The sequence below is a fragment of the Palaemon carinicauda genome, chromosome 4 (assembly GCF_036898095.1).
Source record: "Palaemon carinicauda isolate YSFRI2023 chromosome 4, ASM3689809v2, whole genome shotgun sequence".
In the NCBI taxonomy this organism is placed as follows: domain Eukaryota; kingdom Metazoa; phylum Arthropoda; class Malacostraca; order Decapoda; family Palaemonidae; genus Palaemon; species Palaemon carinicauda.
Window position 1 is genome coordinate 96,274,972 of NC_090728.1, and position 25,734 is coordinate 96,300,705.

General features: G+C 42.7%; 1 protein-coding gene across 2 annotated transcripts in view; it reads right to left on the minus strand.

Moving 5' to 3' along the window:
* The window catches only part of Snap29 (Synaptosomal-associated protein 29kDa), a 131,218-nt gene that overhangs the window by 55,176 nt on the left and 50,308 nt on the right, over window positions 1–25,734 (minus strand). For both annotated transcript variants that reach the window (XM_068372512.1, XM_068372511.1), the window contains exon 4: window positions 10,605–10,706. In XM_068372512.1, the coding sequence (XP_068228613.1) occupies window positions 10,605–10,706 (102 nt within the window). The remainder of the gene's footprint in view (window positions 1–10,604; window positions 10,707–25,734) is intronic.

Here is a 25,734-nt window from a genome sequence, read left to right on the forward strand (position 1 = left end):
TAGACTCCGAATCTCCATCCCCAAATAGAGGATCTTCTGGGATGGAATCAATTGAGACTTCTTTGCATTTACAAGAAGACCCAGTTCCTCTGACAATCTCAATGTCAGACGCAAATCCTCCAGACAGAGATTGAAGGAATGAGCTCTGAGAAGCCAGTCGTCCAGATACAAGGAGGCTCTGATGCCTCTTGAGTGCAGCATACTCGCTACATTTAACATAAGCTTCGTGAAAATTAGAGGAGCGGTGCTGAGGCCGAAACTGGAAGACTTCCTTCCTGTAAACGAACGTCAGGTAACGCTTGAAACTTGGATGGATGGGGATATGAAAGTAAGCTGTCCTGGAGGTCTAACGAGACCATCCAGTCGCCCTTTCTTACTACTGCTAGCACAGTCTTTGGCATCTCCATAGAGAACTTCGTCTTCTGAACGTAGTCGTTGAGGATACTTACGTCCAGGACTGGTCTCCATCCCCCTGAGTTCTTGGGAACCAGGAATAGGCGGTTGTAGAACCCTGGTGACTTCAAGTCTTGCACCCTCTCTACTGCTTTCTTTCCCAACAACAGAGACATTTGGAGGTGCATATCCTATCTCTTCAACTCCTTGTATCTGGGAGAGAGATCTATCGGATCTAAAACTAACGGAGGTTTCACAATGAAAGGAATCTTGTATCCCTCCTTTAAAACACAAACGGACCAAGGGTCTGCTCCCCTTCTCTCCCAGGCTCGCCAGAAGTTTTTCAGTCTGGCCCCTACTGCTGTCTGAAGGCGAAAGCAGTCAGACTCTGCTTCGCCCAGGTCTGGAACCTCTCCTTCTAGCTCTCATCCCGTCGGGTCTGAAGCTACCCCTACTGATGGACTTTCCTCGAAAAGGCAGTGAAAATTGAGGAAAAGGAGTTTCTTCTTTCGGTTTACGGCTAGTAAAGGAAGTCGGTAGGACCTTCCTTGCAGTCTTTGAGACTTAAGTCTTGAGTGGCCTTCTGGGTCAAAGCGGAAGCAACCTTTCTCACTAACTCCTGAGGATACAGAGAGAAAGAAAGCGGTGCAAACAGCCATTCCGACTTCTGGGAGGAAGTGACCCCCATAGAAAGAAAAGAACACATTGTTGCTCTTTTCTTAAGAACCCCAGCTGTGAATAGGGCTGCCAACTCATTAGAGCCATCTCTAACAGCTTTATCCATACACGACATAATATGTATAAAACTATCAGTGTCAGGATCTTTTAGGGTTGAAACTTTCTTCCCCAGCTCCCAGAGTCCAATCCAGAAAGTTGAAAACCTTGAAGGCTCTGAAGACGCCTTTGAGGAGATGATCGAACTCAGAAATCGACCATAGAATCTTAGTCCTTTTTATGGCCAACTGACGAGGAGAGTCTACTAGGCTTGAAAAGTCGCCGTGGGCAGAGGCAGGAAATCCCAAGCCGAGAACTTCTCCTGTCTCGTACCACACACTTGACCTGGATTCTAATCTAGCTGGAGGAAAAGCGAAGGCTGTCTTGCCTTGGTCTTTTTTGGACTGCATCCAATTTCCCAACATCCTTAATGCTCTCTTCGAAGACCGAGAGAGAACCATCTTAGTGAACAGCAATTCCTTCGCTGCCTTCCCTAAGGTGAACTCCGAAGGCAGTGAACGCAGAGCAACAGGAACAAACTGGTCTGGAAATTCTTCTGTAAAGACTTTCATAATCTTTTTAAGATTGACTGAATGATGAAGGGTCTTAGGCTCTTCTCCCTCAGAGAAATCATCCAAAAGTTCAGCCGGGGAAAAGTGATCATCCGGCTCTTCCTCCGAAAAAACTCTGTCGTAGAGGCATCTTGCAAAACAAGAGGAGACTCCTTACGGGACCAACCACTGTCCAACACAGGTGTAGGGTCATCACATACAGTGTCACGATGATCCAACGCTCGACGCTCAGAAAGAAATCGCGCGCGATCATGAGAATCGGCACTATGGTGCCCGCGATCTTGACGCTCGGTATGACTGACGTCATCATGACGTCCGCTGCTCTTACTCTCGGCGTCACGTCCGACTGCATGTCGTTCAACATCTGATTGACGTTGGGCGTCACGTTTCACTTGACATTCGACGTCACGTCTAACTTGACGCTCGGCGTCACGTTTAGCTGCATGGCGGTCGTCGTCGCGTTTGGTTGGTTGACGCTCGGCGTCACGCCTGCCTGGTAACTTGACGTTTGGTGTTAAGAGGATCAGGATCTCGATGTTTCACAGAAACCTTATCACGTCGTTCGGCGCCGTGTTTAACCGCTTGACGCTTGGGAAGCTGTCCGTCGTCAAGCGCTTCTAGACTAGCCGCCTTACGACGCTTAGCGTCAAGTTGCGAAGTTTCCTGGTGGTCGGGATCTTGGCGAACCACTTTCTTGTTGACAGCAGGATGATACGTCAGCATAAAAGACGAGAGCTGCTGCTGCATGTCTTGCAACATACTCCAATTCGGGTCAACTTGCGGTGACGCATGTGAAGTAACTTAAACCGCAAACTCGCCTTCTTCATCGCTCAAGAAATGCGCCGAGTGTCCGGAAGACGGCAACCAGTCTGATGGTGGCGGCGGAGCATGAATCGTGATACCAGAGTCAAGAACTAGATCCACAACAGGCTGAAATAGGCATTTATCAGATTCTGACATTCTATCAGGACGTTTAGCAGGAGAACCTTCTACAGATGAAGGGAAATGCTCCGGACTGCTCCAATGGCTACAGCCAGGCGCTTGCGGCGACGTCGCGACGTTGAGCTACTGCATCCATTTTCCTCTTAAGAGGTCTGGAAGCTTGACGCTAGCCCGTGCTGTGCGCTGCGTCATCCGAAGATGAGGAAAACATCTTAACCTCACCTTTCCCATGGTGAGGGTGAGCGTCCCGTGAAGCAACAACAGGTATGCTCGAGGGGACGTCTGCTCAAGCAATAACGCCGATCGACATTCCTTCTCCCAGGGGTTGGGGAGCTTGGAAAAGGTCTAAGGCTAGGTGAACGACAGGTTCGAGCAGACGCACCCTCCACTGCACTAAACACATTAACTGCACTTTTCGCACTAACACTTTTTAATTGATTCACATCGGACATAAGTTGGTTCCCATCCGCAGCGAGCGATTCAACCCTTACTCCCAGAGCCTGAATCGCGACCATCATGTCTTTAAGCGTAGGCTCAGTGGTAACAGTGGTGAGATCTGAAACTACCACTACAGGAGAAGGATTAGGTTCAATGACACGGGAAGAGGATAATTCTCTAGAACGAGAAGAACTACGTCTAACTCTGTCTCTCTGAAGTTTACGAGTGTAGCGGTCAAAAGCCAGCCACTCACTCTCAGACAACAAAACACATTCGTCACACCGATCCCCCAACTCACATACTTTACCCCTACATTTAACACAAATTGAGTAGGGATCTACAGCGGCTTTAGGAAGCCGGGTCTTACACCCTTTCACACACTTTCTATAAGCGGGAGAAGGGTCGGCCATTATGAATAGTTAATAAGAGAGATCAAAACAAGCAAGGGTCAAAATAATCAAAATAATCCAAATCAATAAAGTTTCAAGAGAATCCGAAAGCAAAATCCAACAAGCGAAAGCCAATAACCAAAATTGTAGTACAGTACATCACCAAAGATAACTGCCAAAATCCAGGTTAATCAACGAGTGAATTCAAACGATGTCGCTGGCAATGGCGGCAGAGAAGATCTGAGGAATTATGGAATTGGTCTGGTTATCTCGCGTGTGAGGGCGCTGGTGTACACCTGGCTACTCTATCTGCGATTGCAGCGAATTTTGAATTTCTGCCGGACGTCTGAGACTAAAGCTATTTTTATATAACCACCGGTAAGTTTAATGTTTAAGAATTATTTGCATTTAAAGTAGACCTTGTATTATGAATTGGTATATCTTTAAGTACAGGTTCGACCTTATTTCTTGTCATTGATTTTAGTTGATGCTTTAGTCGATTCAATTACTCGTACAGTGAACCCTCGTTTATCGCGGTAGATGGGTTCCAGACGCGGCCACGATAGGTGAAAATCCGCGAAGTAGTGACACCATATTTACCTATTTATTCAACATGTATATTCAGACTTTTAAAACCTTCCCTTGTACGTAGTACTGTTAACAAACTACCCTTCAATGTACAGAACACTTAATGCATGTACTACAGTACCCTAAACTAAAAAAGGCACAAATATTAAAGGCGATTTTATATCATGCGTTTCCTAAACACGCTAAAAAGCACGATAAAAAATGGCAACCAATGTTTTGCTTACATTTATCTCTGATCATAATGAAGAAACAAACTGGAGGTAGAGCTTTGCTTATTACCCAGACATATTTCCCATATTTTTCCCTTAGAACTACATCACATCTTCCTACTTTAGATATATATATATATATATATATATATATATATATATATATATATATATATATATATATATATATTATATATATATATATATATATATATATATATATATAACCCTCGCTACTTCGCGGTTCGACCATCGCGGATTCACCACTTCGCGGATTTTTTCCATAACCCATATATATACAGTAATATATATATATATATATGTATGCATGTATTTATGTATATATGTAGGTATGTATATGTATACATATAAATATATATATATTATATATATATATATATATATATATATATATATATATATATATATATATATATATATATATATATATATATATATACACACACACATATATATATATATATATATATATATATATATATATATATATATATATATATATATATATATATATATATATCTAAAGTAGGAAGATGTGATGTAGTTCTAAGGGAAAAGTATGGGAAATATGTCTGGGTAATAAGCAAAGCTCTACCTCCAGTTTGTTTCTTCATTATGATCAGAGATAAATGTAAATAAAACATTGGTTGCCATTTCTTATCGTGCTTTTTAGCGTGTTTAGGAAACCATTGATATAAAATCGCCTTTAAAATTTGTGCCTGTTATAGTTTAGGGTACTGTAGTACATGCATTAAGTGTTCTGTACATTAAAGGGTAGTTTGTTAACAGTACTACGTACAAGGGAAGGTTTTAAAAGTCTGAATATACATGTTGAATAAATAGGTAAATATGGTGTCACTACTTCGCGGATTTTCACCTATCGCGGCCGCGTCTGGAACCTATCTACCGCGATAAACGAGGGTTCACTGTATATATATATATATATATATATATATATATATATATATATATATATATATATATATATATGTGTGTGTGTGTGTGTATATATATATATTTATATGTATACACATATACATACCTACATATATACATACATACATATATACATAAATACATGCATACATATATATATATATATATATATATATATATATATATATATATATATATATATATATATATATATATATTACTGTATATATATGGGTTATGGAAAAAAAACCGCGAAGTGGTGAATCCGCGATGGTCGAACCGTGAAGTAGCGAGGGTTCACTGTATATATTTTTCCTTCACTTTCTTAGCAATGTAATTTTCTATTTTTTGGGGGTTCATCAGTGTTTGAAGAGTTAACTTGATTCCATAACTTTTGCTAGACTATAAACTTTCTCAGTAAGATCAATACTATTCAGGTTGACAGTATGGGTAGAATTTGCTGCATCCTCCGTAAGCGCCATGATGTGATTTTCCAATTCAACAATTTTCTCTTCACATTCGCCTATAACGAAGTATCTCGTTCTTAATTCATTCTTCATTTTCAACATATTCGTCATGGCTAGTTTAGCTTCATCTACATAGTCTGGGGAAAGCCATTTCAATTTTTCTGTCTTCATCTCTGATGTTGGCCTCCATAAAGATTCACTTCTTATGGTAGTACTTTCTACAATCACATCCTACCCACTTGGCAGGGGCTTGAACCATGATGGTCTCCAGTTGTAAGGCCTCGGATGAAGGAGCTCTTTCTCGACAACTCAATTGGCAAAAGCCTGTAGGATTCGGTAAATGAGACCTCCCTCAGAAATCTTGATCATGGAGTGGAAAGTGTCTCCCGGAGGAGAAGTGACATGCCTCTTCTTGTAGTGTCTCGGGTTTACCTTCACAGGATACAGTACACCACTAGGTTTTCCCAAAAGAGTTCCAGTTTAGTTGGTTTGGGTTTAAACCTTCATGTTTTCAGACGGTAATCAAATCAGGAATAGACGATAAACCATGAAACACGATCATTATACAGTACATAAAACCTGAAAATTAAATTATCACCCATCCCCTCCAACAATGCTCCAATAACATACATTTACATTACATCACAACGGGTGCTGAAGCAGAAGGAGCTGGTCCCCGAAGGGAGATAGGTGCAAAAGTCTAGGAGCAAGAGCAACCTTATTCCCTTCAGTAAGATGAAACCTAGGGTCGGATGGAACCTCAGAGGGTTAGAAGGACTCGAGAACCTCCCCAGATCCTGCAAACGTTTTTAGAAGGTCTGAGAACATTGCCGGGATTTTCAATTCCGGCATGCTTGCAGAGGCCGCATTAAAAATTTCTCTTAATATTCGAACCTCTTTTGAGACCTCTATAGGCTAAGAGTAGACTAAAAAGCCTGAATAGGAACACATGACTGCGTTGGACACATTATAAGAACGCATGCCAAGACAAACCCTACAGTTCGTAGGTGAACCTGGCGCCTAAAATGGGTAGGAGGCGAGTAGCAGGAGGCTCATGAGAGCGTGGCTGTTTAAAGCGCCCTTCCTGAACATGTAAAGTCTGCTTGAGGGTTGAGGGCTAGTGCACGAGCAGATAGCAAGCAAAGCTCTCAATTCAGCCAGGCGAGCGTCATGATGATCGCCCCTGGCGAGCACACACAGTAGCCTGTGCATGCTAGAGACTCGGTAAGTTTTGCTAGACAGAGGTTTCAAGCTGTGAGAATTACCTGTCTGCTGGATGATCACTCAAAAAGTCATCCAAGAGCCCCGAAAAGCTATGGTGAACAGGAGACAAGTTGTTCTGGCGCCTATGAGCCACCTGGGGGATGAACTCCCAAGTGAGGGCAACCTCTCGCACTTGTTAGGGCGCCTCCTGAAAGTCCCTGAAGAGTTGGGGTGCTCAAAAGGGGGAGGATGGGAAAGCATCTGAGGGTAAGAGTACTGGAGAAACACATGCCTAAGTGCTACTCCACCTTCGCATGAGTAACCTCATTCTTGTGCGTGCTCACCCCAAAGGACAGACGTGTTGAGGGAACACTCTCTTGAGCACTATCCCTAGGAGCACAGGCAACCCAGTCCTGGTGCTGAGGATGCCCAGCACATTAACTTACCCCGGGGGGTGGGTGGGCTGGGGGAACACTCGCTTGAGTGCAACCCTAGGAGGAAGGGCAAGTCCAACTTAATGCTGAGCTTCCCAAAGGGGGAGTGCATTGGAACAACACTACCCAGATCGTCTGAGGGAGAGGATCTTCTACAGAGATCGAAGGTCCAGGAGCCGAAAGATGGGGCTCCCTTGTCAGTTGTATCCCTTTCTGTTGGCTCTGGAAAGGGAAAGAGCCAAGGCCAACCCTCATAGGAACAGATGAAGTGTCCTACTGTACATTGTGTTTGACAGGGATCCCAAAAGTCGCAAGGACAGCCACAAGGGGCACAGAGTATCCCGTGATGAGGACTCCCCATGAGAGGAAGGTTTCACCACCTCGCCAGGGTAGATGGAAAGAACTTCCTGATCCGAAGGTTGCCCGAAAGTTGAAAGGATTACCCACCAGAGAAGATCTCACGAGAAGAGGCAGGGGAGGGGGGGGGGGATGATGCCAGGAGGAGGAGGAAGTCGTCAGTATTTCTTCGGCTCAACTTTGAGGAGGAGCCCATTAGCAAAATATCCCTTTTGGACTTCTTCTTCCTCCCCCTGCCATACCCCTCCCACTCCCAACACTCAGTGCAAAGAGACACATCTGTGTAAGAGTAACCTCTGCAAAAAGGACAAAGCCAGTGAGGATCCATCTCCTCTATTAACATGAACATGCTGCATGAGTAGCACAATATGTCTGGACACACCCACATGATAGCAACCTCAAGGTTAACCACTCATGCCTGAAAAAGAAAACGAGTACAGTAGGGTCCCGAATTATGCAAGAATTTGGTCGATAAATGGGCCCCATATATGGAAAATCGCATACTTCGAGACACATAACTTGTCTATTCAAACGCGTTTACCGCCCATTTTAATTTTTTTCTATGTACTATACTGTATTTTTTCTCATATTAAATTGTATCCAGCTAAAACATTTAAAATTTTAAAAGTTTTAATAACTTGGAAAGGTTAAAATTACAACCAGGAAGGGTGTAAATACCGTATATTTCCCCTTATAACACGACCTAAAATTAGTAGAAATTTTAATAAGTTTAAGTCATATCTTGTATAAGACAACTAGTGAATAGCAGAACCATCACTGTATAGACTAGCTTTTGTTGTATCATTGAAAAACCAAAATTAACAAAATAAAGGCGATTTTATATCATGCATTTCTTAACCATGCCAAAAAGCACACCATCAAAATTCGAATACGTTGTTTTGTTCATGTTCATCTCTGGTCATAGCGAAGAAACGAACACCTTTACACATCTGTGTTTAGGTTACTTTTTGCAGCAACAGCTATCTTACCGAGTATTGATTATATGATAATTTTGGTTATGTTGTTTTCCTTCATTTTTCTTAAAACTTCGAAATAAATGAAATGAATGCGATTTATATAATGTATTTTTTTCCAAAACACGCCACCTAAAATGAAAACCTTCCGTTTGTTAATTGTACGCTCCATCGTCGATCATACTGAACAAACGAAAGCATTAAAACAAATGATCAAGGTGATAACTATTGATATTAAGAGCTTTTAGTAAATATGTTATTATAAATATCTTAATTACCATATCCATATAAATTCCTACAAACATAGCAAAACAGGAAAGCCATTTTTGTTTACTTTTAATCAACAATAGCAAACTGCCGCTAATGACAGTATGATAATTTACCATAATTCTAAACTGTTACAAAAGATAATTGTCCATTCCATACCCAAAATACTTTTCCTAATTTCAGTTATAAGTCAACTTGTGCCCACCTTAATTATGGAACCATCTGCAAAAAAAGTGAAGAAAGTACTAGGCCGGTTTTTAAAGTTATCGAACAATTGGGTTACCGCTATAATGTTCAATGTGACAGAGATGGTGCGAGATTGGAGAAAGTAAGGAAAACTTGAAGAGAGAGAGAGAGAGAGAGAGAGAGAGAGAGAGAGAGAGAGAGAGAGAGAGAGAGAGAGAGGAGAGAGAGAGAGAGAGAGAGAGAGAAAATAATTATAGTTTTAGATGTACTGTACTAAACAAAAAATATGATAGGTTATAACACATTGGTGCTTATGTAATACTAACTGTATAGATGTTTTGAATAAGTTGAGAAATGGTATAAACAATACTTTGTTACTGTATTCGTATGAGCATTTTCTCAAGAGCGCCAGCTAGACATCGGCTGATCTGATCACAGCTAAACGTTAAACAAAAAGAAGTCAGCTATACTCATTTTCTAAAACACCCAGAAATTTAACTCAAAAGTACATGTTTTCTTAAAGCACAATTAACTATGTAAATAGTAACAATTTTCTAGAATACAATGAATTTTCCTAGAAAATAGTAGTTTGCTGACGAAATTGGATGCCGTATTTTAAGCTACGATTGAAATGGATTTATACGTGGTACAATTTTTTTTGTTTTGTATTTAATTGACACTTTTTAAGAAAACCTATTTTGGTTTCTTCATCTTTATGTAAGTATTGTATAACACGAGAGAGAGAGAGAGAGAGAGAGAGAGAGAGAGAGAGAGAGAGAGAGAGAGAGAGAGAGAGAATTAGCTGTTGTAATCAAATGCCGTGTTTTTGGTTCTTGTACCACTTGAAGCGAAGGAATTGATCACCACAACTGACAATAGTCATGTTAAATTCATTCTTAAACTCAGGTTGCCATATGTAAGCTACGGTCTTATTTCTTACTCACACACAAGAGAGAGAGAGAGAGAGAGAGAGAGAGAGAGAGAGAGAGAGAGAGAGAGAGAGAGAGAGAGAGAGAGAGAGAGAGAGAGAGAGAGAGATTTGAGGTTTTCTAGCATCAAACCTCTCTCTCTCTCTCTCTCTCTTTGGCGATAATTATAGGAAAAACATCATACTGTATAGCATCGGCAGAGTTATTTCATCTAATTTCATTTACTAAGGGTACAATAAGTAAACAGATTTGTAAAATCATAATCTTTACATAAATAATATAACTACTGCTACATAAGCTAGATTATACACAGATGGTTTTGTAATTTAGCAGTTGTCTTATACTATAGATAGGAGAAAAATCTTATTAAAATTTACAAATTTTTTACCTTGTCTTGTCTACAGGTCGCCTTATACACAGAAATAAGCAATACAAAATTGCAGTTTATGTTTTCATATTTCCCCTACCAATGGTAGAAGTGTTTACATTATTTAAAAAAACACTATAAAGTTTAGATTATAAAGTATTCTGTTTTTTGAAGAAAAAAAAATGCCACAGCAATTGAGAACTCAGAAACTTCATTACCTTAATACCATTAATATTCTTCTGCGTATCCTTCAATGAACTATTTATGTCATCTAGACGTGTTTCGGTGTTCATCAGCTGTTCTCGTTGTTTAACCAGTTCCTGTAAAAGGAAATTCAATTCATTACACTTGATAAAGTAGAATACAATGAATACAGTATATTGTACAGGACAACTCAAATGTATTACAGTACAAAGGATTATCATAATTTCAGCAAGAGAGAACTTCAACCGATCTTATACTTAAAATCACAATTACTTTTCTTACTTAAGTAGAATGCAAAATCAGTAATCTGATACCACACTTACATTAACTTACTTGTTCTGCAATCCATGAATCAGGATTAAAAAGGCAGATGGAATAGTCTGTAAATGTTGCCTATTCTTTGTTTCAATTGGTGAATGATATTCAAAATTTTTTTCATTAACCAACCCTAAGGTATAAAAAAAAAAAAAAAAAAAAAAAAAAAAAAAATATACAATACTACAGGGGCAGTCAGTAGAGAACATGCCTTCGCCATGCCAACCAGTCTAGTTTTCTCTTAACGCCACTGCGTACTTGTACTTCGGTGTATCTTCTTCAATATCTAATGGATTTGTTCTTGGGTCATACTGCACGTCCAAAACTTTCGTTGAAACTGGTTGAGTAGTTTTTGTGTAATGTTGTTCACAAACAAGAAATAAACTAACAAAATATTTGCCATTTTCTTAACATTGTGATTATTTTTAAAGTACAGCTGCTTACTTGTACTTTGATGTACTTTATCCAAAATGTTACAAATTCATTCTTGGGTCATATCAAACATGACTATCAAGTTTAGTCAAAACTGGTACAGTAGTTTTGTGTAAGCTGCTCACAAACAAACAAATAAATAAATAAACAGACAGGAGTAAATACATTCCCTTCACAAAATCTTCAATTTTGGCAAAGACAATACTGTAATACATTTACCATTCATAATTTGCTTAAATCCTCTAGCAGAAACCTACACCACACCTGCCTGTTGCTGTAAGGAGGCACTGACAAAATATAACAAATTTTAAGTTATATGTATTTTTCCTAACTATAAAAACATGAGACCTTTAAATAACAATATGTTTTCAGCATGAGCTGGAACAGCCGTTGAAATTGTTAACAAGGTCATTAATGGCAGGTGGCACGAGCCTCACCCCACCGACTGTCTTTTGACATTTCAGCTCAGGACTGAGAGGGGCGTTTAAGGCAGGAAGTTTAGCTAAAGAACTCAGGTTTATATAGTTAGGAAAAGTACAGATTACTTTTAAAAATCTATTTGTTCCTTGGTTGGTTGAAAGTCCCCCTAAATCAGAACTGGTTGCTTTTTTCTCTTCCGTACAAGAGCGAAGGAGATGACTCCAGCCATCTCCTATCTATCAATGAGATGAATAAGATAATAGGGCCTTGCCTGCCTAAGAAAGTTAGTACATGGTAAAAGGAAGGATCTCTTCCCCTGAAGGGTATGGCAGTGTGGAATAATATACAAGGCGAATGAAGATCGACAGATTGATATATATTCTACCATCCTCACCACTGTTTAGTGAGGGTGGGGAGATACTTCTTTACATTCTAAAGAATGGAACTGAGAAGTGTAGTTCACCAGCACTAAGTTAGATCTAATGATGAATGACGCTTCGACTGCTCCATCCCAAAGAGAGGGGTAGAAAGAATGAAGAGCCAGTCATTCTACCAGACTTACATCAATACATTACCATAGTTAAGATGTTTACAGTCCTGCATGGGAGCTGGGTTTGCTATACAGCTACTTGAATAGCCACAAAAATACCAAACACATAGGTGTCAATGGTTTTGTGGGTATACAGTATTCCTTTTGATTAAAGTTCGTAAAGATGGTCTTGTGCATACACACCCCAGCCCTCAACCTGACCGACTGCAAGGGAAAAAGAGATTGTGTTCCTTAACCTGTTAAGAACAGCCTAGCTGCTAATGTACTGTCATGCTTATTTTGCAGTTAGCGGTAATTTTCCCAATGATAGTTTTTCAAGGTTAATGTTAATTTTTATGCTTATAGTTCATATTTATAGTTAAATGTAGGAATATTAACTATATAATAGAATAAAAAAAATTTAATACTATAATTATTTTATTTCTAAATATTATACATCTATAAATTATTATTCTATTGTTATCATAATTAGACTTCTCATCTAGCATATCATTTATTTCATCTAAAGAAATACATCTCCCCTTTAGACTGCTCGTTGTGAAGGAAGAAAAACAAATTACACTTTCTCTCTCTCCATAAACACCCGAAGCGTACTGTACTGAAAGGAAACAAAACAGTACTAGTTGTCTAACATCGAGTGATCATCGGAAAAAAGTTGCCTGACACCATATAAGTTTCCCTTTACAGCTTACATATGCTGAGAGTGTTATCAAGTGGTGTTCCTATACCAGGGGTCACCAACCTTTTCAGCTAGAAGAGCCATTTATTTAAAGAATAAAAAAATGCAGTGGTGTCAGAGCTGCAATGACAAAAATGGTCTCCTGAGATCTAAAATCAAAATCTAGTATACTTCAGACATAACACAATATAGTTCAGTGCACCTATTTACAAACTTAGTACAGTACAGAGATATCTGCCCCAAATGGTTGGATATGAAAGGACAAGGTTGTTTTCTCATTTCTGAATTCTTGGGACATCCTCTAAACCTATTTTCATTTTCAAGAAAACTGTTTATATGGCATTAACATCAAACTCACAATCTGCAGATTCTCTGCATTTCTTCATCAATGGAAAGTGAAAAGACTCTCTTTCTAAAGATCTCTAACAAAAACTGCAAGCTTTCTTCCAGATGACAGCACTTCTTTTAAAAGGCATAAAGCAGTGTTTCCTTTACATGTAATTTCAGATTAAGATTATTTAAATATGAAATCATTTAATATCATTAAGTTTTTTAAACTATTTATATGTAATAAAAAAAACTTGGTGAATTTGGTGCCTATGATATGCCTTTGGAATTTAATAAAAACTGAATCAAATATTGTGAAAAAGGTAGTGTTACATAATTCCTTTTTTTTTAATTGAAAAAAAAAGTTTAGTTTAGTGTTTTGAGCTGCAATAGTGCCTTGAAAGAGCCATGTGGCTAGGTTGGTGACCCCTGTCCTATACTGTACTGTATTTACTATAAGAGTAAACGTATTATCACGGGCCTGACAACTTAAAACCCGCATTTAAAGCCACGAACGTAACATCCCATTTATGGCAGTATTGAGTAGATTGTGGTGAACATATTATTACATGGGTGACGTTTAACAGGTTAACACATCTTTCAGGTTCTGCCCGTATAAAGGAAGAGTTGCTGAAACTCTGGGATAAGTTGACGGGTCTTCTTCAGATAGCATGGGAGACTTAGGCAGAGACCATGCAACTCGCCTAATCTCTTTGCCAATGCTAAAGCAGCTAAAGACAGTATTAGAGATAGAATCATGACTAACAATCTTCTCAAAAAATTGAACAGATACGAGCAAGTCTTGAAAACGAGGATCACGTTCCACTCCGGGGGCCTGAGGTCCTAGGGTGCATAAGATTGCTCGAAGCTGCACATGAGCAGACACAACTTGAATGATGATGAGAGGTGTATACCCTTCAGTCGAAATACCCGAGTAACCTAATGAATTTAAAAAGGCACAAACCCCACAAGATAAAACCAAATGAAAGACAAATCTCAACAATTTTCAATAATATTCCAATAACAATGAAATATGGCAAATTTGGAAATAATTTATATTTTGCATAAGACATTATCAATGAATCTCGATTATATGGCAAATTTGGCAATTAAACTTTTATAACAAGCTATAAAAATCAAATTAGAAGTTACCTTGCATGCTTATTGAGGACTCCAACTAATTGCAGCTGGGACTTTCCAAGGGTTGGGTGATGGCAAGAAAGTATGAGTAAAGGACTCAGGCTTGTATAATTAGGAAAAATACAAATAATCTCCAAATTTGCCATTTGTTCCAGCACAAATACAAAACTTTGTCCTACATAGGAGACATCCTTAGGTAGGAGAAAGTCCCTTTTCCAAATGGCTGGGTACTTATCCTGGGCTATCAAAACTCAAACCCTTGTAAGTGGTGCAGAGTTAAGATTCATTACACTTTGTGCACCAGTAGCTTGACAATACCAGCGGGTCCATGGCCTGTAATACTGTGCAAGGTTTGGAACAGAAAATCTCTCTCTGTCTTAACTTTGAGGTTTATATTATACATCAATGGCTTTGCCTGGATACAACTCATCTCTGTGCAGTAACAGTGAGGCATATATATCCATGGGTTTCCCTGGTTACAACGCACAGTTTAGAATGACACTTCTATTTCTTAAAATAGAGCAGCTCTATGCTAAGTGGGATTTACCTCCAAGCAAATCGATTTCAGCTGACAGTGTTTCTAATGGTGTGCACCAATAGAGGGAAGATGACAGAGAAAGGAAAGAGCGAGTTGATTTTCCCTTTTATCCCTGTCTGACATGTAACCTCCGTCCTCAATCCGATGGTCATGGTCCTGTAAGAGGAGCTGAGGCAGCTATACCACCAGCTATGTAGCTACTACAGTTCCTAGTGCAAAGGTTGACTCCTACAGGTAATGGGCAGTAACTGTGGACCATCGTTTCCAGACGCCTACATGGAATACCTGTGCCGCATAGATATCCTTAAGAAACTCTAGGGTCATGCTGACTCCAATGACATCATGAGTTCTAACCAGAGTTCTCCTTGAGAAAGGAGGTGAGGGCAGTGAATGAGTATGGTCAATAAATTCCCTTAGCCAAGGGGAGATTGTATTTAGTCACTTTCTTGACTCTCCCTATGCTAACGAAGGGATGATGCAGCTGTGATCGAGTTGTCTGAGTACATTTAAAGTAGTGCCTTAGCGCCATCAAAGGATAAAGCTGTAGCTGATCTGGCTCATCAGTTTCTGTTATACGGCTCACTACTTGAAGCGAAGAAAAATGACAAATTCATAGATAATTTATATTTTGCCTAACTATACAAACCTTAAGCTATTTATTTGGGGTATTACTTTCGGTAAAGCTGAAAGGACCAACCATTATAATTTTAGCAAGAGTTAACTACCCATCCCGCTACTTAGCAAGGGGTAGGGGGCTAGCTTGCTACCGCACCCACTCACACACCTGTGATTTAGCTCACTTTGCTTGGAGGTAGGACTTCAAGGGGATAAAGTCGGCGGGTAAGTTTGTGTAACTAGCTAAAGGTTTGTATCGTTAGGAAACATACAAATTATCTACGAATTCGTCATTTGTTCCATAACTGGAATATTTTACGCTTTTTATTAGGGGTGACTCACCCATTAGGAGGGTAGACATCCCTGTCAATCTGGCTTTTTGGTACCAAATATAAGGAGTCCCTACACCTCGCTAAACCCTGCTATGCATGGTCTGCAGGCTACGCAAGCTGTGTGTTGAGATAAGCAGTGTGACTATCAAGGTGAAAGTTATTCCGAGACGTTGTAGGAAAAAATCTTGGACCAAGACTTTCCAAATACCACATTGCCAGGGTATGGGGACGCAACAGTATTGACAAAATACTAAGTACACAAGGGAGCATGGTTTACCCATAGTAGTTGAGGGCAGCATGTGCAGAGAACCCAGGATGCTGTTTTCCTCATACGAGGGGAGGATGAAGAAAAGAAAAAGAGCCAGTCATTTCTTTTCATTCATGCAGACTAAAGCTGGGTAACAATGCCCTCAACCTTCCGCTACTTTTCCAATAGCTTGAGGTATTCAATCAGCTGTTGTGCAGCCACCACAGGACCAATAGAGATCGTATCGAGTTCCTGCGAGTCACATCTTGCACGAAAAAGATTGTGGAAGTCACCTGGAGCATTCACACCCTTGCTTGCAGAACCTGCGTCACAGAGTAATCTGCTCTGAAGGGCCAGGGGCATAGCTATGTCCCTGACATCGTGGGTAGACGTGTTTGAGGACGATCTGGATTCAGAGCGTAATTGATGACTCTGTGAATCCAGCAGAGATGATGTTTTGGTGATCCTCCTCTTGTCTCTCCCAGTGCCAACGACAAGAGAGGGCACCCGCGTGGGCTGTTGCCGTTCTCTTGAGGTACAGCCTCAAACCTCTCCCCGGGTACAATAACAGATGATCTGGAACGTCAATTACTGAGTGGAGACTTGTTGTCTGGAAGGGGTCGGATCTAGAATCTGTTACCTCTGGAGACTGTCTTGGCAACAAACTAAGGGACGAAACTGAACTTTGCCTTTCACCCTTCTCATTGAATGGGCATGTCAAATGAGAGATCATGAAGTTCCTTGACCTGTTTGGCCATAGTCAAAGTGTGTAGGAACACCATCTTCTAAACCAGGAGAAAATTTTCTGCCTGATGAAGTGGAACGTAAGGAGGTCTCCTTAGAGACCGGAGAACTTGAACCATGTTCCGAGAGGGAGGTCTCAATTGCGACTGGGGAAAGGCAAGTTTGTAAGTCCGCAAGAGTTGGGAAAGATCTAGCGATGAGGGGATGTCCCTTCCTTTCAGTTTGAAGGCGAGGCTCAAGGTTGAGCGATTGTCTTTACCTGCCGAAACTGAAAAGGGGGTTTTCTCCCCCTGCAAATGCTCAAGGATTCCGCTATTGCTGGAATAGACGTATCGAGTGGAGACACACTTTCCCATGACACCAACCACAGAAGACATTCTACTTTTCCTGGTAGACTGATGCTGAGTATTCCTCAGATATCCAGACAACCTTTTGGCAACTTGTTGCATAAAACCTCTCTGAGAGAAGAGGTGCTGGGTAGTCTCCAGGCGTGCAATCATGGCGAAGCTATACCTTGTGGTTGATGTCGAAGTGTGATTGTCTGTGAGGTGGAGAGGGTTCTCTTGGAGACTCCTTCAGGAGCTGCAGAAGGTTCGGAAACCATTCCATCACACCAATGAGTGGCTCGCCAGGAACTGATGAGGCTGTTGAAGGACCGGAAAGCTGGCCTTCATCTCTTAAGAGATTTAAGTAAAGGTACTTTTGGACTCTGTCAAGAGGCCTGAGGTCTTGTGGTGCAGCACGATGGTCCTTCCTCCCTTCTTTTGATGTGTTTGAGCACAGCATCAAGGCCAAGAGGGGGGGGGGGGGGGAGAGGATGAAATGGTTACACCCCTCTGTAGATTCTCGACTGCCACCCATCCTCTGAGGTCCGTCCACTCCTCTGGTCTCACGGGGATCAGAATGTCTGGGGAATTGAAGGCCTGATTCCAAACAGACTCAAGCCACCACTGGAGAGAACGAATCCTGAAGCGGCTGTTGGAAATTAGACAGGCCTGAGATGATAGGTGCCTGAGGAGACATAGCCACTCGGGGCTGGGAATTCTTCTTGTCTTGAGAAAGGGTCTTGTGACCTTTCTAAGCCTCATTATCCTGTCTTTGATGAGAAGGTTTTAGTGGAGATTGGTGTCAAGAATCATTCCCAGATATACCAGTCTTCTGAGAGGGAAGTAGGGGAGACTTCCTAAGGTTTACCATGATCACCAGATCTTGGTAAAAAAAACTTTAGAAGTTTCAGTGCTGACGCAAGGTTGCCACCGTGTCTGCTAGGATCAGTCAGTCGTCCAGAAAACGGAGGAGACGGATGTCGATGCTGTGAGCCCAGGATGGGTGCTGTGGAAACACGGAAGTACAGTGCCCTGGACTGGTATTTCTTGTTGTCTAGACTGAATCTCTGATACTTACTTGAAGATGGAAGCGATTGGTGAGCTAATGATAGGCAGTTCGCAAAGTCCAGATTGTGTTTGCCGACAGTGGCTTTGTCAGAAAAACCTCCTGGAGAGAAAGGGACCAAGGTCGTCGAGCCCGAGGAGAATCAGGGACTAGAGCTCTTTCAATTACTTGGCGTATCCAAGATGAAATAGTGTTCTTAGTGATCCTCTTAACCCTTCCGGAGGTAACGAAAAGTGACGTTAGTCAGGACCGTGTTGCTGTAGTGTGTTTAAGATATCTCAAATTCCTCACTCAACACAGTAACAACTGATCTGGATCATTGGTTACAGAACGTAGACTTATGATCTGAAAGGGCCCGAATCTAGGGTCCAGTAACCCCGGATTTTGAGTCTTGGCAATAAACTCAGGGACAAAGCAGAGTGCCACTTCCCCCCTTTCCCTTGAATGGACGATGTCATATGAGAGGCCATGAAGTTTGCCGACTCTCTTTGCCGAGGCTAAAGCAAGCAGAAACTCTGTAAACAAAGTGAGGTTTCGGTCAGTTGTATGGCGTAACAGTTCGTAGGGATTGTCCATTTCGCCTGATACACAGAGGCAGAGGACTTACACAAGTATCTGGACATTCTTTCACCAACCTGTTGTGAAAAGCCCTTCTGAGAGAAGAGACACTGGATAGTCTCCAGGTGTGAAGTCGAAGCGATTGCACAGTTTTGTGGAAGATGTTCGAGTGTGGTTGTTTGAGTAGATCTGGTCGTGGAGGGAGTTCTCTAGGAAGATCTACTAATTGTTGCAGGAGGTCCGAGAATCACTCTGTGTGATGCCATAGTGGAGCTACAATGGTCATCATTAGATTTTTGGATGCTCTGATTTTGTTGAGCAATCTTCTCATCAAACAGATCGGGGGAAAAGCGTACACGTCAATGTTGTCCCACCGTTCTTGAAATGCATCCTGCCATAGAGGCTGAGGGTCCGGGACTAGAGAACAGTGCAGCGGAAGCTTGCTGTTCAGAGATGTTGTGAACAGGTCTACAGTCGGGGAACCCCACAAAGTCATGACTTTGTTGGCTATCAGAGGATTCAAAGACCATTCGGAGCCTACTATATGAGTCGCTCTGCTCAGATTTTCCGCGTGCACATTCCTCTTGCCTAGACTGAAGCAAGCTGATAGGGACAACGAACAATCTTCCGACCATTTGAGAATCTCTACTGCAAGATGGCATAGAGGGTGCGAAAAGGTAATTCCTTGTTTGTTTATGTAAGCCACCACTGTGGTGTTGTTACTCATCAACACCACAGAGTGGCCTGCCAGCAACTGTTGTAACTGATGAAGAGCTAGGTATAATGCTCTCATTTCTAGGTTGTGCTGATACCTCTCTGATTCTGACAAAAGCCCAGAGATCGAGTGATGCAGCAGGTGGGCCCCCCATCCTTCTTTTTATGCATCTGTATAGAGCATCAAGTCCGCAGGAGGGACAAGATCTTGACCTCTGCAAGGTTTCATCTGCCACCGACCAAAGCAGGTCCATCACGTGTTCCTTTGTAATTGGAACTCGAGTGTCCGGCGGATCCGAGTGTTGGTTCCACACAGACTTTAGTTGCAACTGCAGGGATCTTATCCTGAGGCGGCCGTTTGGAACTAGACAGAGGAGAGAGGTTAGGTGACCTAACAGACTCAACCAACGATGGGTCAATAGATCTTCCCATCTGAGGAAGGAGGATGCTACTTCTCTCAGCCTGTGTACTCTTTCGCCTGATGGGAAGACTTTCTGTTGGACGATGTCTATTATCATACCGAGGTATATCAGTATCTGTGAAGGAAGCAGTGATGACTTTTTGAGATTTACCAAGACCCCCAAATCCTGACAAAACTCAAGAAGCATGTCTTGGTGATGAAGAAGGATCGTCTCTGTGTCTTCCAAAATCAGCCAATCATCTTGATTTCTGAGGAGACGAATGCCGCTCTTGTGAGGCTAAGATGACACTAGGGCGAACACCCTGGTGAAGACTTGAGATGCTGTCACGAGACCGAAGCAAAGAACATTGAACTCGTATTTCTTGTCCTCGTGTATGAATCCGAGATACTTCCTTGAAGATGGATGGATTGGGATCTGGAAGTATGCGTCCTTAAGATCCAGTGTACTCATGAAATACCTTGTTGAACTGCCTAGATGACCGTGTCTGCCGTCTTAATCCTGATTGGAGTCTGTTGGACAAACTTGTTCAGGAGGAAGAGATCGATAACTGGTCTCCAGCCTCCAAACGCCTTTTACTAGATAAATTCAACTATAAAAGCCTGGAGACCTGTCGACGACCTCTTGGAAAGCACCCTTCTGCAGCATGGTCTGGACTTCAGCCCAGAGGACAAGCTCCTTTGTGGATCCCTTCGCATAAGAATTTAAGTGTACTGGATCCCGAGTCAGAGGAGGGAGAGATTGAATGAACGGGACGCGATACCGTATGGAGACCATTTTGATCGTCCAGGGATCTGCCCTGTGATGCTGCCACCTCTGCCAGAAGCGCTAAAGGCATCCTCCCACAGGTAGTAAGTGGTGAGAATTGCCATTCTCAGCAAGATTGAACACCTTGGCCATTCCCTTTCGCTCCTTTCTGTAATCTGAAGGACTCGTTCCCTTTATGGCCTTTCGATTGAAAGTGACACTTTGACACCTTGGTAGGACCTAGAAGTTGAGGGATTAGAGGTAGCCTGCTGACCACATGAAGACTGGGATGGTCTTGCAAAGTGCCTTGATGTCATGGAGGAAAGAATCGTTTGACAATTTCCTCCATCGCTCTGCAGTCCTCTTGATCTCCTCAAGAACAATGAGAGAAGAACCCTCAACGGTGGAATTCCTTAAACGTGAGACTTCCACCTTTGGCATTTGTTTGTGGAATTTCCCAATGATGGTATCCCTTCTTTTGAGAATAACATTCACGCACAAATTGACAACTTGGTGTGACAAGAACCCAAGAGTTCGGGTACCCGACAAAAGGAAAGACTCCAAAGACTTCCCTGCAAAATCCTTCGAGAGATCAAGGGAGCGCACAATGAAGCCCAAGGACCCCAACCAAAGGTTGAGCCATGAAGCAGCCTGCATGACATACTTCGCATCTCTCTCAATGTTGAGGAGCTCAACTGCCGAGAGGGAGGCTCTCAAAGCGGAGAGGGTTTGAGTCGGAAGACCCTTCGTTAGAGTGTCCACCAAAGGGTTGAGGGACATGGTGGAATGTGGTCCCCCTTCGATCTCGTAAAACTTCCTTTGTAGAACGAAAGGAAGTGGTAAAGACCGTGGGTAACCTGCCCTAGAGGAACTGGAAGTTCCACCTGACAGAAGGCTTCTGGGTCTCAAATATCTCATCAAGAACCATATCCTTACCCTCCTGGGTTGATACCAGGAGTTGACAGCCTACTGATGGCCCTCATGCAGGAGAGCACCTGCCAAAAGGTATGTTCCGACTCTTGGGTCTTGTCCCAAGTGAAAGTTTGGACTAGCTGCCCTCAGAAGATTTTCGTCATCCGTGTCCAATGACTCATCTACCTCTGGGCTCACATCCAGAGCTTGGGGTAGGTCAGGGTCATCAATTGGAGCGTCTGAAGGCCTGCCACAGGGGACTTCCCTTCTGCCTCTGCCAAACGGGATTCCCTTGCCTTGGCGTTCTTGGGTTTGGTTTTGGTGTCCTTGGATTCCCTTAGCATAAGGAAGTGTTCCTTCAAGATGTTGGAAGGAGGGACTTGTGAGGGCTTCGGAACACCAGTAACCAAAGCCTTAGCAGCAGGAGCCGTAGGCTCTTCCTCTGGTGAGAGTAAGGAAACTGGATGCTGGTCCGGATGTACTACCTCAATTTCTTGTTTCCCTGGGAGAGCCAATATCTCTGCTGCTTGTCTTAGGGTGGATGAGATTGGCATGCGGTGGAGTTATGCCTCTCATCCTCCTCTTCTGTCTTCTAGTCATGGTTTCCTTTGTCTTCACTGGAGTAAAGGGAAAGTTATCCAGATAAGGATCAGAAGCTGGAGGCACCTGGCACTAGATCAAGATGGAGATCTTTGTGCCCTGTCCGACAAATGTCTCCTTCTAGGGTCTGAACTCCTATGAGATGAACTTGAGTCAGACTCCAAAGGAATCTGAGGAGTGGCCTTGACTGAAAAAGTCAGTGGCTGTGGAGGAGCCACACCCAAGGACTTCTGCAGGGTAGTTAGGAAGGAACTAAACCCATTCTGGGAGCTCAGAACTCTTTGATAAGTCCTAGGTTTCCCTAGAGAATACCGGGGGAGGAGAAAGTCTTCTAGGAGGAGCCCTAGAGGGAGCCTGCGTATACATAGGAGGGAGTCTCAAAATCAGCGATTTTCGTGTAAAATCGCGAGATTCACATGCAAAATCGCAAGTTTTGCGTGACAATGGGCGAGATTCACAAGTGGAAGTGCTCATAACAGGAGTACTAGAAGCCATACTGGACGGTGAAAACCTTGAGCCTTCCTGCTGCTTCAGAGGACTGCCTACACCAGACATAGTCGGCAGGGAGGGCCTCTGAGTAGGGGCAACTCTGAGCGTTGGTGAACGAGTCACAGAGGAATGCGTGAACAAGCGTCGCGTGAGCGATTGCTGCGCTAAAGCACCCTAGGCAGTAAAGGACACAGGAAGTAGCTTAGCTATACGCCTCTTTATAGAATGTTCTGTCTCAGGATCAGGTTCAGTCCGAGGTCATTTAGGAAAGGGACGGGTTTAGGAGCGACGTGCTGATAGACTGTGCGTGCGCTTACCTCTTTCTCTTGATGAGGAATGTCTAGACTGTGATCATGAATGCAAGGTTCGCGATTGTAATGGTACTGTTCCTGATCGGGAACGTCTAGCCTTCGATTATGAACGGCGTGAACGTCTCGAGTGCCTAGCTCGCAAATGAGAGCGTTGGTTTCATGATCATGAACGTCATCCTTGCGAACAGCGCCCTTACGAACAGTGCCATCACGAGCGTGACCGCTGCCCTCGTTAACGGGAGCTTCGTCCTCGCGAATGTGAGCGTCGTCCTCTTGATTTAGATTGACGCGATCTAGAATGCGAAAGTTTGGACCTAGGTCTAGACTCAGTTGCTCATGATCATGAAGATCCCGATCGCCCGACTTTACCTCGTGAAGAGAAACGCCTCCGAGGAGAGCGTTGAGACCATTGAACGACGAGCGTTGAGATCACGATGACCTACGATCTGAAGGATTGACGATCAGGAGATGTGTCCCGAAAGATGAGGAGACGGAGAAACTAGTCCTCGCGCGTGGCTAGTGGAAGAAGCACTGGTCTCCTGAAGATTACCTCCCGCACCCAAAGTATTCTTGTAGGGAGAAACAGAAGGCTGAGGGTTAATGGACAACTATGTCCCAGGATGGCGATCAGGACCGTCGTCAGCAGGAGGCCGTTGGAGGGGTAAACACAAGCGATCGCCTCGTCCACCCATGGAAGGTCCAGAAGACAGATGTACTTCGCAAACCTCCAAAGCATAGGATGTTGAAGGCTCTGGAAAAGATTATTCCTAGCACCACGTTGAAGGAGTCAAAGAAGCTCCTCTTTTGAAGGGGGTGCAGATATCCCTAGGAACGGCCACGCTTGCAACACCTCTGCAAGGAAAAAGGGCTCCCCAGGCAGCTGGAGGTAAAGTTGCTCCTCTAGAGGAAGAAACTAACCCCCCCTAAGTACCCTTGGGTTGCCAAGGAGTTATATGGTCTGTGCTTCTGCTCAACCAACTCAAGGAAGAGCACAAACCAGAAGGAGCTTTAGAAAGAGATATGGGGGTGCGAGAAGAAGAACGAGCTTTTTTCGACCTGAGAGAGAAAGATCATGCTTAGCCTTCTTCTTTCTACGCTGTCCAAATCTCTCCCATTAGGAGGCAGGCCACTCCCTACACTCTGCTCGCAGCGATGCCCTCTACAAGAAGGACACAGAGAGTGAGGGTTGGTATTCACCGACGACATGAAGATACCGCACGCAGATCACTCGCGCCCAGGACAGGTCCGCATGAGGGCAATCAGAAGAAGCACAAGCACACCTGAAAAGAGAAAGGAAAGATTACAAAGTCAATGTCAGCCTTTGGGGGAGAGAGAGGAGACATCCACTCTCTACAAGCCAAAAGAAAAGTGAAGTACCTCAGGCTGTGAGAGTATATATAAAGGCAGCTAGGTAGCCCCAAGCCACGACCGGGCTACCCACTCAAGTGCTTAGGCAGGGTTGGTACCTCACACTTTTAGTCTAATGGCTACTTTCCAGCTTTGCCAAAAGATAATCCACATTAATATGATATTTTGATTATAAAATAAATTTTTGAATATACTTAGCCGGTGAATATATAATAGCTGACGTCTCGGACGGCTCGACAGATTCCAAAAACTCGCGAGCGATCGCCATGAAGGTTGCGGGTGTGCCCACCAGCGCCGACTATCGGCCAGATACCGCATATACTTGTAAACAGCTCCAGTTCTTCTCAGTCCCCTAGGTCTCTATCGGGGAGGAAGGGAGGGCCTTTAATTTATATATTCACCGGGTAAGTATATTCAAAAATTTATTTTATAATCAAAATATCATTTTTAAATATTAAACTTAGCCGGTGAATATATAATAGCTGATTCACACCCATGGTGGTGGGTAGAGACCAGTATTAATACAATAAAGGCGTATATGCTTAGAGTTTTTGACAATTATATCATAACAAAACCCAAATAAATATAGGTACCTGGTAAGGAAGCTGACTCTGACGATTACTCTGCCTTATTAGTCCGCTTTCCTCACGAAGCCCAGCCATCCTCTCAGGATGCTGAAAGACTCCCAGGAGCTGTTATATCCAGGGCGACCACCCATACAACAGGACCTCATCAAAACCCTTAATCTGGGCGCTCTCAAGAAACGACATTTGACCACCCGCCAAATCAAAAAGGATGCGAAAGACTTCTCAGCCTTCCGTACAACCCAAGACAAGCTTAAAAACATTTAGAGAGAAGATTAAAAGGATATTGGGATTAAGGGAATGTAGTGGTAGAACCCTCACCCACTACTGCATTCGCTGCAACGAATGGACCCAGTGTGTAGCAGTCCTCATAAAGAGTCTGGACGTCTTTTAAGTAAAATGAAGCGAACACCGACTTGCTCCTCCAAAAGGTCGCGTCCATAATACTTCACAGAGATCTGTTTTGCTTAAAAGCCACGGAAGTTGCTATCGCTCTTACTTCGTGCGTCTTGACCTTAAGTAAACAACGATCTTTTTCATTTAAGTGAGAATGAGCCTCTCGGATTAAAAATCTAATAAAATACGATAAAGCATTTTTAGACATAGGCAAAGAGGGCTTCTTAACGGAGCACCATAAGGCCTCAGATCCACCTCGTAAGGATCTGGTACGAGCTAAATAGAACTCAGATCCACCTCGTAAGGATCTGGTAC